The 13,433-nt window shown below is 36.1% G+C and overlaps 1 protein-coding gene across 1 annotated transcript in view; it reads left to right on the top strand.

The window, feature by feature from the left end:
• The window catches only part of dennd1b (DENN/MADD domain containing 1B), a 127,813-nt gene that overhangs the window by 109,568 nt on the left and 4,812 nt on the right, over positions 1-13,433 (top strand). Inside the window, exons 18-19 of the mRNA XM_079808531.1 lie at positions 589-645; positions 4,380-4,466. Coding sequence (XP_079664657.1) covers positions 589-645; positions 4,380-4,466 — 144 coding nt within the window. The remainder of the gene's footprint in view (positions 1-588; positions 646-4,379; positions 4,467-13,433) is intronic.

Genomic DNA, 13,433 nt, shown 5'->3' with positions numbered 1-13,433 from the left:
AAGGAGAACATTCACCAAAGTGTCATAATCCACTGTCCATTAAACATATGTTGCTGGACTGTAATACTTCTACCCCTTTGAGAATTTTTTTTAATTCTGTTGATACTTTTGAGGGTTTCTATTTCTGTTAATAGGTTTTTAACCAAGTAAATCCAAATTTAGTCTTAAGGTTTTTGGAAAAAAATTATCTTATTTGGTTTTATTTTTGAAATAACTATACCTGGCTCTCGCCATGAACATAGCCATAGAAGCTGGAATGGCGATAAAGGAAAATAAACAAACAACAACAAAAAAACACGAAAGTAGATATTTTGAAGAATGTTGGAAATCAAACAACCTTGGAGCCCATTGACTTTCCTTGGATGGATAAAAAAATACAAGACATTTTGCAAAATATCTACTTTTATGTTCTGCAGAAGAAGAATCAAACAGGTTTGGAACAAAATGTAGTGAATAAATAATGACATAATTAAAAATGTTTGTTGAACTATCCCTTTAATATGATTTATTTTTCATTGTTGGTTGTAGTTAGCTTTCCCCAAATGTGTAGTTCAGCTATTAATTAGAGTTTTCTCTCTCTTTTGAAAGGCCAAAGATCACGCAAAGCGGAAAATACGAGACATGAAGGACAAAATTACACAAAAGGTGAGTTATTCAGAGTTCTCTGTTCATCAAAACCTTGCATTTTTGGGCGTTCAGAAGCCTAAAAATTTTTTCTGGTTAGGCAGCTCACTCTCTCACATTCACACTCATACAGACTCATGCACACACACTATTTAAGATGGATCACGTGACTTCACCCATGGCTCGCACTCAGGGTTTTAAATGGCTTGTGAAACCTCCTTAGTGCTTTGTTCGGGAGTGTACATTTCTAACAAGTGCGCCTCTGGCGATGGGCTGTCATGTCAACCCCCCCCTCCCCAGCATCACCTTTCATACTTTTTGCATATTTCATCAGTGAGCGAGTGATTTCTTCAAAGCTAATGTAACGAGATGTATGTTTCCATAACACTGATGTCTTTGATAAGGCAATTGTGGCGTGAACTGTCAGGCCAGGAGCTCGGAAAGGCGGCCCAGAGGAGACGAAACCTCTCACAGTTGATACGCCGGATGTTAGCTGCTGCTGTCTGCTCTGCTTCAGCTAAACCAAAACAGATTTGAACAAGACGCTGCTCAAATGAGTCCGTGTTATTGGGTGTGTGCGCGTTCGTATAAATAATCATGCGGTCTGTTGCCGTACAAGACTCAAATGGGCTTGTAGCATAACATTTCGAATAATACACACTGACAAATTGCGCACGATAAAACTCTTTCCCCGCCAGTGTTTTTTAAGAAATGTTGCCAGCCACCCCCAGCATTTTTGGTTGTTTTCTCAAAAACTCCATGGCCCCCAAAATATTTTGTTTTATCAACACTTAAATGTGGGTAAAAAAAGCAATATTTTGAGCAAAAAGCTGAGAAAGTCGTGTTTGGATTCAGAACGGTGATCAAAACCTAGATGGAGTAAATCAAGTCCATCAACTGCCCCAAAGCTTCACAGTCCTATAGCTCGTCCTGGGTTGACTTTTCACTCAGTAACATTAGGCTGTTTTGATTTTATATGGTGTCTATTGTTGATAATCACATTATTTTTCATACGCATCTACTTACATATGAGATCGCTCGTTTCTGCTTCTTCTTTTCCTGTGTTTTGATCAGGAGATTCTGTATTCTGTACCTTCAGGAGATGCCCAACCGTATAACAGTTAAAACACAGAAAGCTGTAAAATATCGTCAATGGCAGGGAGGCGTTTTCTCATAAAAGACGAGATAACTCATCAATGGCGGGGAATGAGTTAAGAAACAATTATTTGCTTTCTCAGTTTCCATCTCTTTTTTGCACAGGATGCTGAAGACGAGGAAAGGTCACAGTTGTGAAATTTCGCCAAAATTTCACAAAAAATTCACAGGTTCAATAAAAATGTTGTCAGTAGTGTAGCCATGCATGAAGCACAGCTTACACATAAGTCACTTTCAATACAAGCAGTTTTCTGTTGGTGAATGCATTGAATTTGCTTAACTAACTTGAACGAGCGAAATCTACACAGGGAATTCCTTCGCGCTCATGCGAAATTCCCAAAGTGCAAATTCCTATTAAATGGATTTCAGTGGACGCTGAAGAGGAGGTTATATTAGGGAAATTTCGTCAAAATTTCACCTGCAAAAAAGGCCCATTGTCAATAGTGTAGCGATGCATTATAGGGTTAGTTCAGCCAAAAATGAAAATTGTGTCATTAATTACTCACCCTCATGTTGTTCAAAACCCGTAAGACCTTTGTTCATCTTCAGAACACAAATTAGGATATTTTTGATGAAATCCGAGAGCTCTCAGACCCCTCCATAGACAGCTATTTAATCACCACTTTCAAGGCCCTGAAAGGTAGGAAAGACATCATTAAAATTGTCCATGTGACTACAGTGGTTGAACCCTTAATGTTATTAAGCAACGAGAATACTTGACTTTTTGCGCAAAAAACAAACAAAAATAATGACTTTATTTAACACTTCCGAGTTCTCCGGCTCACTATTGGCTAGCTCCTACGTCAGCATCACACGCATACATCGTGGTGCTCATGTGAACAGCGTCGGCCAATGGTAAGCCGGTGTTCTGACGTGGCGCTTCGAAAGTGCTGCAATGTATTTTCTACGTCAACAGCTTAGGAGACTGGCACAGACGAGAAGAGATTGTTGAATAAAATCGTAATTTTTTGTATTTGTTTTTTTGCACACAAAAAAATTTCGCTTCACAAAATTAAAGTTGAACCACTGGAGTCACATGGGCTATTTTAACAATGTCTTTACTACCTTTCTGGACCTTGAAAGTGGTCATTAAATTGCTGTCTATGGAGGGGTCAGAGAGCTCTCGGATTTCATCAAAAATATCTTAATTTGTGTTCCGAAGATGAACAAAAGTCTTACAGGTTTGGAACGACATGAAGGTGAGTAATTAATGACAGAATTTTCATTTCCGGGTGAATTAACCGTTTAAGCACAGTGTTTACACAGAAGTCAATTTGAAACCAAGCAGTGTTGGGAAGGTTACTTTGGAAATACAAGTTACCCTATTTAAAATGTCATAAGTAGTGTCATTTTTTTAATTACTTTATTACAGTAAAGTATTTGATTACTTTTCTAAGTTTCTAATGAATGTTTTCAACTCTTAATCATTTTCAAACATTTAACCTCTAAAAACAGAGAGTTATGTTTAGTTATATTTAAGAGAAAACTATTCTAGATCATTATACTGTAGTTTTTTTTTTCTTCTGGCTGATATATAGAAATAGAATAGAATACTATTCTTACCACTTTACCATACTACTATGTGTGTGTGGGAAGGGAAACCGTTATTCTATATAAGGACTAATATTGATTTCTCACTAACAGAAGCAAGAATAGATTCTAGTTTCATACTCACTGGCAACCCAAACAGACGCCCCCAGTGTAGCTGTCATAACATGCATGGTGTTGTTTTATGGTCCACATAAAATATTGTTTAGACTTAATGACCAATCATTGTGTTAGTAGTTACACTATTTTGCAAGTTTAAAACGGGACAAACTAAGATTTGTCCACTAGGTGGCGTTTAAGGTTAACCTCATTCATAATAGGAGAGACTCCCTCGGGTTTGACATTGAAACCTTCGATGTCCATAGCATTTTAATACTTGGCAAACAGATTTCGCACTGAACTGTTATATTTGCGCCCCTTTTCTAATTTCTGGATGAAATGGTTTTTAAATGTCCAGCACTGGAATGCATTTTTATCACGCGCAATGGTGGCAGCTGTCGTTGTAGCCTAAAGCTTGAAATGTGGAAATGTGGTTTGATGTAATTGTCAGACGTGGTAATGCAAATTCAAACTAGAGAACCAATCAAAAACATCAGAATAGCATCGCTTTACTAAACGGCCTTTAAATGGCAGGAGTCATTGTGCACATCAAATACAGGCAAAGCAACAAATTAATATTATTCAACATATCCTAGCTTTTTATATAGAAAATATTCAGATGTAAACCCCTTTGTAATCGTTAACATTTTCATAAGTACCTAATTTAATTCTCAGTAACTGTAACCGATTACAGTTATGTTTATTTTATTTTGTAATTAAATTGCGTCTGTTGAACACTGTCTGTTGATGAACTCTAGCGAAATCTGTTCGAACACGAGTGAAATCTGCATCGGGAACTCCTTTGCTCTCGCTCCAATTCCCCGTGCGAAACATAAAACAAGATCTCTTGAAGAACGTTAGAAACTTTTTCGAATAACGCACGATTAAACTGGGTACAGTATTGTGCATGATTTCTCAGTTTCCCTCTGTTTTTTTTTTTTGCTGCTCGGCAGGATGCTGAAGAAGAGGAAAGCCCGTACTGTGCAGGTTCTCCCACCAGCACTAAAAGCCTTTCACCCAGGAGACTACAGAGGAGAGCGGTGAGCACGTACACACTCTTTCACACACTTGCACACAGAGGGATGGGGTTCACGGACAGTCCGCCTCCTGAAAGAAGCGGCCATTTGCACACCAGTAAGTCCGAACCGACGTGGGGCGGCTTGATTGACAGCTGCGGCTAAAGCGGCCGTGTGTAGTGTGTGTCTTGCGTGTGCGATTCAGTGATGTGTTGCCAAGCCCAGGCAGGGAAGCGGTGAGCCTCCCAGAGACGCAGGAGGTGGCCTGGATTCATACCATTCACTGGCCTATCTCCATTTCCTACCAAAATAGGCCGCGGTTGTTTTACAAAACTAGATTTTGGACTGGCCACAAGGCTGCAGTTTTGATGTATCACTAACTTTGTTAGGTAAAATCATATATTTTCTAGTGCCCCCCCTAGGTATAGTTTTTTCCTTGGTTTAGTTTAAGCTAGGTTGCTGGTGGTTTTATTCTCCTTGCCCTCTAACACACCTTTGATCCGCAAAAAGGTCAAACACGCATGGGCCTTCCTACTCTGTCCCTCACACTGACGCCCATAACCATGAGGCCATGTACCCAGGGACTCCCATGATGCTTTCCCTGCATCGATCTGCCCTCTTCCTCAACCTCTCTCTCTCTCTCTCTCTCTCTCTCTCTCTCTCTCTCTCTCTCTCTCTCTCTCTCTCTCTCTCTCTCTCTCTCTCTCTCTCTCTCTCTCTCTCTCTCTCTCTCTCTCTCTCTCTCTCTCTCTCTCTCTCTCTCTCTCTCTCTCTCTCTCTCTCTCATTTTATATATATATATATATATATATTAATCGTAAAAGATCATGTGGAATGTAATCCCTAATAAACTATTATATTTTATTACTTAAAGATATATTTATCTTTTATAAAGGTATATTTATTTATTTATTTGGACTACCATTCAATAGTTTAAAGTCTTATTTATTTTTTTTAAGTAGTATCTCATGCTCACAGTCACCGAGGCGGAATTTATTTGATCCAAAATACAGTAAAAACAGAAATAAAAAAATAATTATTCACATTTTCTAATTTTAATATATTTTTAAATGTGATTGCAAAGCTTTTCAGCATAATTTATTCAGAAACATTTATATATAAATATATATTAAAAAAAACTTACTCACCCCAAATTTTTGGACAGTAGTGTATTTTTTTATTTATTCATTTTTATTATTTTATTTTCATTATTTTGTTTTGTTTTTTTGTGTTTTTCTTTTATGATTTTCTTTTTATTTTATTCCTTTTTTATTTTTATTTTTATTATTCTATTTATTTTATTTTATATTTTATTTTATTTATTTATTATTTATTTGTTATTCTTTTTTATTTTTATTATTCTATTTATTTTATTTTATTATTTAATTTTATTTTTATTTTAGAGAGTAAATGAAAGAGCTGTCTACAAGTGACTTCTTCTATTTACTTTATATTTTATTTATTTATTTATTATTTTATTTTCATTATTTTGTTTTGTTTTTTGTTGTGTTTATTTTCTTTTATGGGTTTATTTTTGTGTTATTCCCTTTTTTATTTTTATTATTCTATTTATTTTATTTTATATTTTATTTTATTTATTTATTATTTATTTGTTATTCTTTTTTATTTTTATTATTCTATTTATTTTATTTTATTATTTAATTTTATTTTTATTTTAGAGAGTAAATGAAAGAGCTGTCTACAAGTGACTTCTTCATGACTGCTCTTAATTTTATTTATTTTTTTTAATAGATTTTTAAAATAAAAAATACAGGTACACGCTAGTTATAAATTGCCTAGTCAGACACTCATCAGCAGTCTACCATGAAAGTGTCCTTTGCACTGTTATTCTCTATTGATGCTTTAACAACTGTAGCTCAGCAACACGAATGTTGATCAAAAATTCAGAGCTGAATGGTGCAAGTGTTGATTAGCTGTAAAAATATCTCACTTCCGCTACACTTCCGGCATGAACAGCCAGCCCTTGTTGCCCATGCATGCTCACACCTCCACGGCCCGTGTCAGAAGGGCATTGGACAAAAGCCACGGCTGGCCTGATCCCTTCCCGCCTGCATGCCATCGTGACCGGTGACTTTCCATCCAGCCCTTAATTAGCACGGCTATTAGTTGCATCCTTGTCGTCGGGGTGAGGTGGAGAGAACAGAATAGGCGGCATGAAAAGGTGTGGAGACGGAGGTCCTCCAATTAGGGCTTTTCTTAAGGTGGCGGCCGACTCCCTCCACTCACCCGTCCCCGAGGAACCCTCTATCAGAGCTCTCAGATTCATCACATACATACGCGTGTTCTCCTGTTTGTGCACCAGAGTGGACGGGGCAGCCACAAAGACCCTCCACGCGATCAATGAGCAAATCAATCCGCCGCGCCGCTCAGTCATCGTTACCGTCTAACAGAGAACAAAAGAGCATAGGGTGACGGGGGTCTGAGCAGCAGGCCAACACGCTCTATTCTTCAATGTACTTCTGCTGGTGTTCATTAAAATGGGAGAAATGCTACAGTATAATGAGAGACCTGCAGTATCCTATAAATTGTGTCCAAAAGTCTGAGAGCACTAGTAGAAATGCTTCTATTTAGCATTTTTTGTATAGGACAATTTTCTAATCTAATAAAATGTCCTTGTTACATGTAATTACTATAGATTGTGCATAATTACATGCAACTAACCCTAACCACAGTCTAATCTTAGCATCCTAACCCTAACCCTATAGTAAGTACATGAAGTTAATTAATATTACTCAGTTCTTAAATATGTAATTACACTGTAACACTGACACCTTAAAATAAAGTGTGCATTACATTATCTTTTTTATGAAAATGTAAAGTTTTATTTGAACATCTGGAGCCAAAATAAACCAGACAGGGTGATCAGGAACCCAGCAAAGCTTGCATTATTAATAGGGCTGTCAAAAGATTAATCGCGATTAATCACATCCAAAATAAAAGTTTGTGTTTACATAATATATTTGTGTGTACTCTGTATAATTATTATGTATATATAAATACAAACACATTCATGTATATATTTAAGAAATATTTGCATGTATATGCATTTATATAATTTATATTATATATAAATATAAATATTTTATATATAAATAATAATTTTTTCTTAAATATATACATGCTTGTGTGTGTTTTTATATATAAATAATAATTATTCACAGTACACACACATATATTATGTAAACACAAACTTTTATTTTGGATGAGATTAATCGCGATTAATCTTTTGACAGCCCTAATTATTAATAAATAAATGTATAGGAAATATTGATTTATTAATTGTATTATGTGGGAAGAAAGATGACATGAACATCATGACACGAGACATGAAATCAGCTCAGCTTTATGGGAAAACGCAAACAGTTTAGTGGCAGATTGCCATTCAGACAATCAACCAATCAGAATCTTATATGTAGGTATATATATATATAAGATATATATATAAGATATAAGATATATGAACAAAAAATATTAATTTAACAAAAATAGTCATTTTAATTATACTTATTGAACATAAAATTAAACATAGAAATTTGTGCAATCAAATCGATTAATCATGATTATTCGCATCCAAAATAAAAGTGTGCGTCTACATAATGTGTATGTGTGTGTACTGTGTATAATTATGTATATATAAATATACACATGCATGTGTATATATATTTAATACATTTTTGTACATATTTATAAAAATATATATATATGTATATATGTACAGGGAGTGCAGAATTATTAGGCACGTTGATTTTCTGATCATATTTTTTTTTTCAGGCACATTTGACCAATTCCAAACCACAGTAATCCTAATAACTACTATTGATTTAGTATTTAATAATAAAGCCTATAAAAAAACCTTCTTCATGTATTTTACAACACTTCAGCTTGTGATTCTTATCTAGTGGGGGTCATTTTTTAGGATTCTTTACCTAACGGAAGTCTCTGAGATCCTGACACCTTGCACTTCTGGAGACTCCAGGTAGGTTGCAGCTTTGGAAAATGGTGGCGCTGGAGACTAAAGGGTTCCTGATGGTTTCACCCTTAATTCTTCACCTTAATTCTTAATTCTTTTGCGGTTAACAGGTGTCTTTTCTTCACCACCTGTTTTTGTCAGATCCTGCTGACCCAACGAGCATTTCACTGTCCAATGGTCATGCCTTAACTGCAATGTCTAGTATTGCATTAGTATTGCATCCTTCTCATGGGCATTTAATACTTTTTGACTTTTCAGTCTGAGTTAAATCTCTTTTTTGGCTCAATTCATCTGTAAAAGAAAACATGCCTAATAATTCTGCACACCTGAATATAAGGTGATTTTCATTTCCAGCCTTCATGAACAATTATATATCACTTATACATTATTAAATACTAAATCAATAGTAGTTATTAGGATTACTGTGGTTTGGAATTGGTCAAATGTGCCTGGAAAAAAAATATGATCAGAAAATCAACGTGCCTAATAATTCTGCACTCCCTGTATATATATATATATATATATATATATATATATATATATATATATATATATATATATATATATATATATATATATATATATATATATATATATATATATATATATATATATATATATATATATATATATATATATATATATATATATATATATATATATGTATATATATATATATGTATATGTATGTATGTATGTATGTATGTATGTACAAGCAAATATTTCTTAAATACATACATGTATGTGTGTGTATTCATATATACTTAATGTGTGTGTACTGTGTATGATTATGTAAACACGCACTTTTTTGGACACGATTAATTGATTTGACAGCACTAATAAAAATGTATTAATAGTAATGCAAACATAAAAAAAGTGTTATAAATAATTTCATAATAGATTTTTATATATACTATATACACACACATTTATATATATGTGTGTGTGTGTGTGTGTGTGTGTGTGTGTGTGTATACAGTATATATAAAAATCTATTATGAAATTGTGTACTCTGTGTGTGTGTATATATATATATATATATTAGTACACACAGTTTGGCCAGTGGAGTTTCACAAATGCTATAAGAACACTTGCTGCACTCACAGAAAAGTTGAGCTGTGTTTTCTGACTCTGGCTCACTGCGCCGAATCCATGTGGCGTACAGTATAAGGGGCTGGTTTTCAGGTCGAGCCTGAGGGCCTGTGAAAGCCAGACTGGGTGTCAGTAGCAGGGCCTGGGGCAGAGTGGAGCTGATCTCTATCTCTTGCTTATTCCTGCCGACTGAAGCTATGGTTGTGTGTGTGTGTGTTGCGGCTGCCTCCTCTGAGTGGCACACAGCCTCTGGGGAATGACTCCACACACACACGCTCTCTGGATGAAGCCGGCAGATGGATCCCCTATAGCCGTGGCCAGTTCAGCAGCGCTGCATATTAAAGAGTCCAAAAAGCTCTGTTCAAGTTGTGTATAATTCATACACACTTCCTGCTCCGGCTTATGGGCTTCCACCTTCATTTACATACCGCCCTAAGCAGTGACCACTGTAAACATGAGTGCGTTACAGCTGCGGATGGGTTAACGGCGTATAATGAACTCTTCATGTCATGAAATTAAAATGAATCTGAAGTTTTTAAAGAAATATTCCAGGTTCAATACGTTTTGTGGCATAATGATGATTACTGCAAAAAAATCCTCACTTTCTTCATCAAAAATAATAGAGGTGACCGTGAATGCAGCCATTTTTTGGAGGATTTAAAAGCCGAAATGTGAAGCTTACGTTTATTCTTCTTTTCAAACTCATGTGCTACTTGAGCTGTACAGTCATAAAAAGATCGTTTTAGGGTTTCGTTATGTTTACACTGAAAAGGTGATACTTTTTTTTGTCTAAAATCATGTTAACACTCATGTTTTGTCTCTGTACAATTGAAACGATGAGTACTTAGCCCCATTCACCTCCATTGTGTCTCACTGTAACCCAGATTTTAGCTTTTTTTCCAAAGAAAAGAAGGGAGATGTCTTGTTTTTTTGTTTGTAATCATCATTTAATGCTGTCGGTTCAAATCAGAATATCCTTTTAATACACATTCTTGTTTATATTCTACACTATTTATTGCTATTTCAAAGAAACAAAACGCTTTTGTAATCTTTCATCAAAATGATCTATTATTAATCAAATCTCACCCTATATTTTTCTCATTGGATATCCTTTTTCAGTCAAAAATCACATTACAGAAGTCAAATGTTTTATATTTACTATATTCATAATTAAATTCTATGTAGATATTGCTTATTGTTTCTAAACTCATCTCGTACAGGTTCATGGCTGTTTGCATGGAAGGATTAATGTGAGGTAGAGCTTTGTGAAACTGTGCAGGTCTGGAGGACTGCCAGCATCGAGACGGATTCGTTGGGTGTCAAAAAACATTGACGCACAAATGGAGAGAAAGCGATTCTGGCCGGTGGACGTTTCGCTGCAAACGCAGAGAAGCCGCACATCTGCATGAGACGGTGATGAGACGGAGATGCAAAGCTCGCAGAAAGAGAGAAAGCCCTGTCGGCTGTAACCAAAGTGCCACCTACTGGATGGTCCCGGACGACACACATATCCAGACTCTTTCTTGCGCTCTCCTGCTCTCTGATATTCGGAAAGTTGCTTTTAGCTGGAGCCAGTTGGAGGGAAGTTGCCTGGGAAGGGGTCCTGGGCTTTGTTTAAAGGGGAACGGCTTGAATAGCTCAGCAGATGCTGGCTTAAGTTTTGGCTTGGAGGCGCAGGGGTTTTGTTTGCATTTTCCAGGCATATCTTCCCTTTCCATACCCTGCCAAGCGCATGAGATCAGTGCCTGGTCTGAAATAGCATATGAAATATATAATGTAAGCCTGGCTATTAAATCGACGAGACGATTGGCTGCAGCGTAAAAGCCCTGTTGCCGCTTCTTACAACTTGGCCACGCTAGAAGCGAAATGGGATTTTCTCTTAAAAAGGCCTGCCCTGACAAGAGAGATGAAGTTTTAACGGTTTTAAAGTCTCCGTTGAAGAGCGTGATGTCTGCTCATCGCTCCGACTGAAGACAGCCCATTTTCCGTGTGGATTTGAACAGGCAGTTTAAGGAGCAGACGTTGACCTGTGGCAGCTCAATATGTCCGTGCTGATTTAGGGTACACGTAAAAGAAGCAAATAGGCACATGTCTGCTTGTTTTCCAAATCGGCGGTTTTGGCCTGTCTCGGAACAGTGGCTCGAACGGCTTTTATTATTTTATTTCATATCCTGGCCTTTGACTTTGCTTCACTTTGACTCACTTTGGAAAGAATGCAGTGACTGTAAAGTTTAATGTCGACTTTGTCTTCATGTTACTTCCCAGCATCCTCTGTGTCATCTCAGAAAGTAATTAGCGATTCGCTAAGACAATCATTTCTAAAATATCAGATGTTTTTAAAGCTCCAGTTCTGAAAAAATGGACTATATAGCAATATGATTTTAATAATGATGATAATAATAATAGCTATTTTTATTGTTATTGCTAAATAAAAAATAAGGGATCTTACTGTAATATTAATGTAATATTTCTCTGTAAAATATAAAGATTATTCAAGAAAACAATTATAATAATTTTATTTTACAGTATAACAAGGTTTTATTTTAAGCATGGAATCGTCCAGAAAGCCTTTGAATCACGAGCTGCCCACGTGTAAACAAAGTGCCGCGCTTCATATATGTGACCCTGGACATAAGTCGCACAGGTATATTGTTGGCAATAGCCAACAATACATTGTATGGGTCAAAATTATCGATATTTTTTTTTATGCCAAAAATCATTAGTCCTATCCTAACAAACCATACATCAATGGAAAGCTTATTTATTCAGCTTTCAGGTGATGTATAGATCTCAATTTAAAAAAATTGACCCTTATGACTGGTTTTGTGGTCCAGGGTCACATATTATATTTCATTACATATAGCTTGATTGGATAATCGCAGTAAGCCAACTCACAATTTTAGTTTTATTTAGTTTTTACTGTTACTATTATTTCACACCCATAACCTTGAGTATAAACTTTTGACTTGGCCATAACAACATTACAAACAGTCTAAACAACTTAGCAACCACAAATCAGTGCCCTAGCATCAGCAAGCCATATAGTCATGCAGCAGCGAGCCAATTAGCCTAGCATTTAGCTTTTTTTAATACATACACCTGAGAGAACTAAAGAATGAAGTGACTGTAAAGTTTAAGGCTGACTTTGTATTATTGTTACTTCTTAGCATCCTCTGCTGTGGCATCTTGATGCGTAATTAACTAATTTTAAGACTAGCATTAATATGACTATTATTTCCCACCCATAAACCTAGGTATAAATGTCTTTTGACTGTAAATCGCTTTTTGTTCGGGAAACAACTACCCAAAACACACTAGCAACTGCATAGCAGCATGCTAAAAACACTTTGAACACCTTAAACCGCAAATCAATGGGCTAGCAACTACTTTAGCATTGTAGCAGCTAGTTTTACGTGAGCAAATGTACTTTTAAAAAAGTTATTTTTATTTTTAAACTAAAGTTACTAACAATTTCAGAACAGTTGCTCTGAAAATGATCTCAAGATCTCAGAAGGGCTGAAAAAAATGAATCGGATGAATTATATTTTTTTGAATATTTAGCATTTAGCCAACTTAGTACATATACCTGACTGTATGTGTTGAGAGTTTGCTTTTTTTTTTTTTTGGGTAGAAGGTGTTTGAGATGCAGGTCTGGTGTTGCCATCCTGCAGAGGGCTTGCACTCACCTTGTTTTAATAAACACCTCCGCTCATAGAAAGCACAAGAGTGGGGCCGCTCTCTGAACAGCACGGCCCGCTTCGCAACTCAAGGGGCTACATAACTGCAAACAGTGTTGCAGGGCAAACAAACACACACACACACACAGAACCCGCCGACACCAAATGAATGTGACACAGTTCCGCAGGTGCATCCAGCCCCTTCACTTAAGCCAAAGTGGCTTGCCGGCC

The sequence above is a fragment of the Gobio gobio genome, assembly GCF_949357685.1.
Source record: "Gobio gobio genome assembly, chromosome: 24".
Lineage (NCBI taxonomy): Eukaryota > Metazoa > Chordata > Actinopteri > Cypriniformes > Gobionidae > Gobio > Gobio gobio.
Note: the sequence above shows the minus strand (reverse complement) of the source record. Positions and strands in the feature narration are given on the sequence as shown.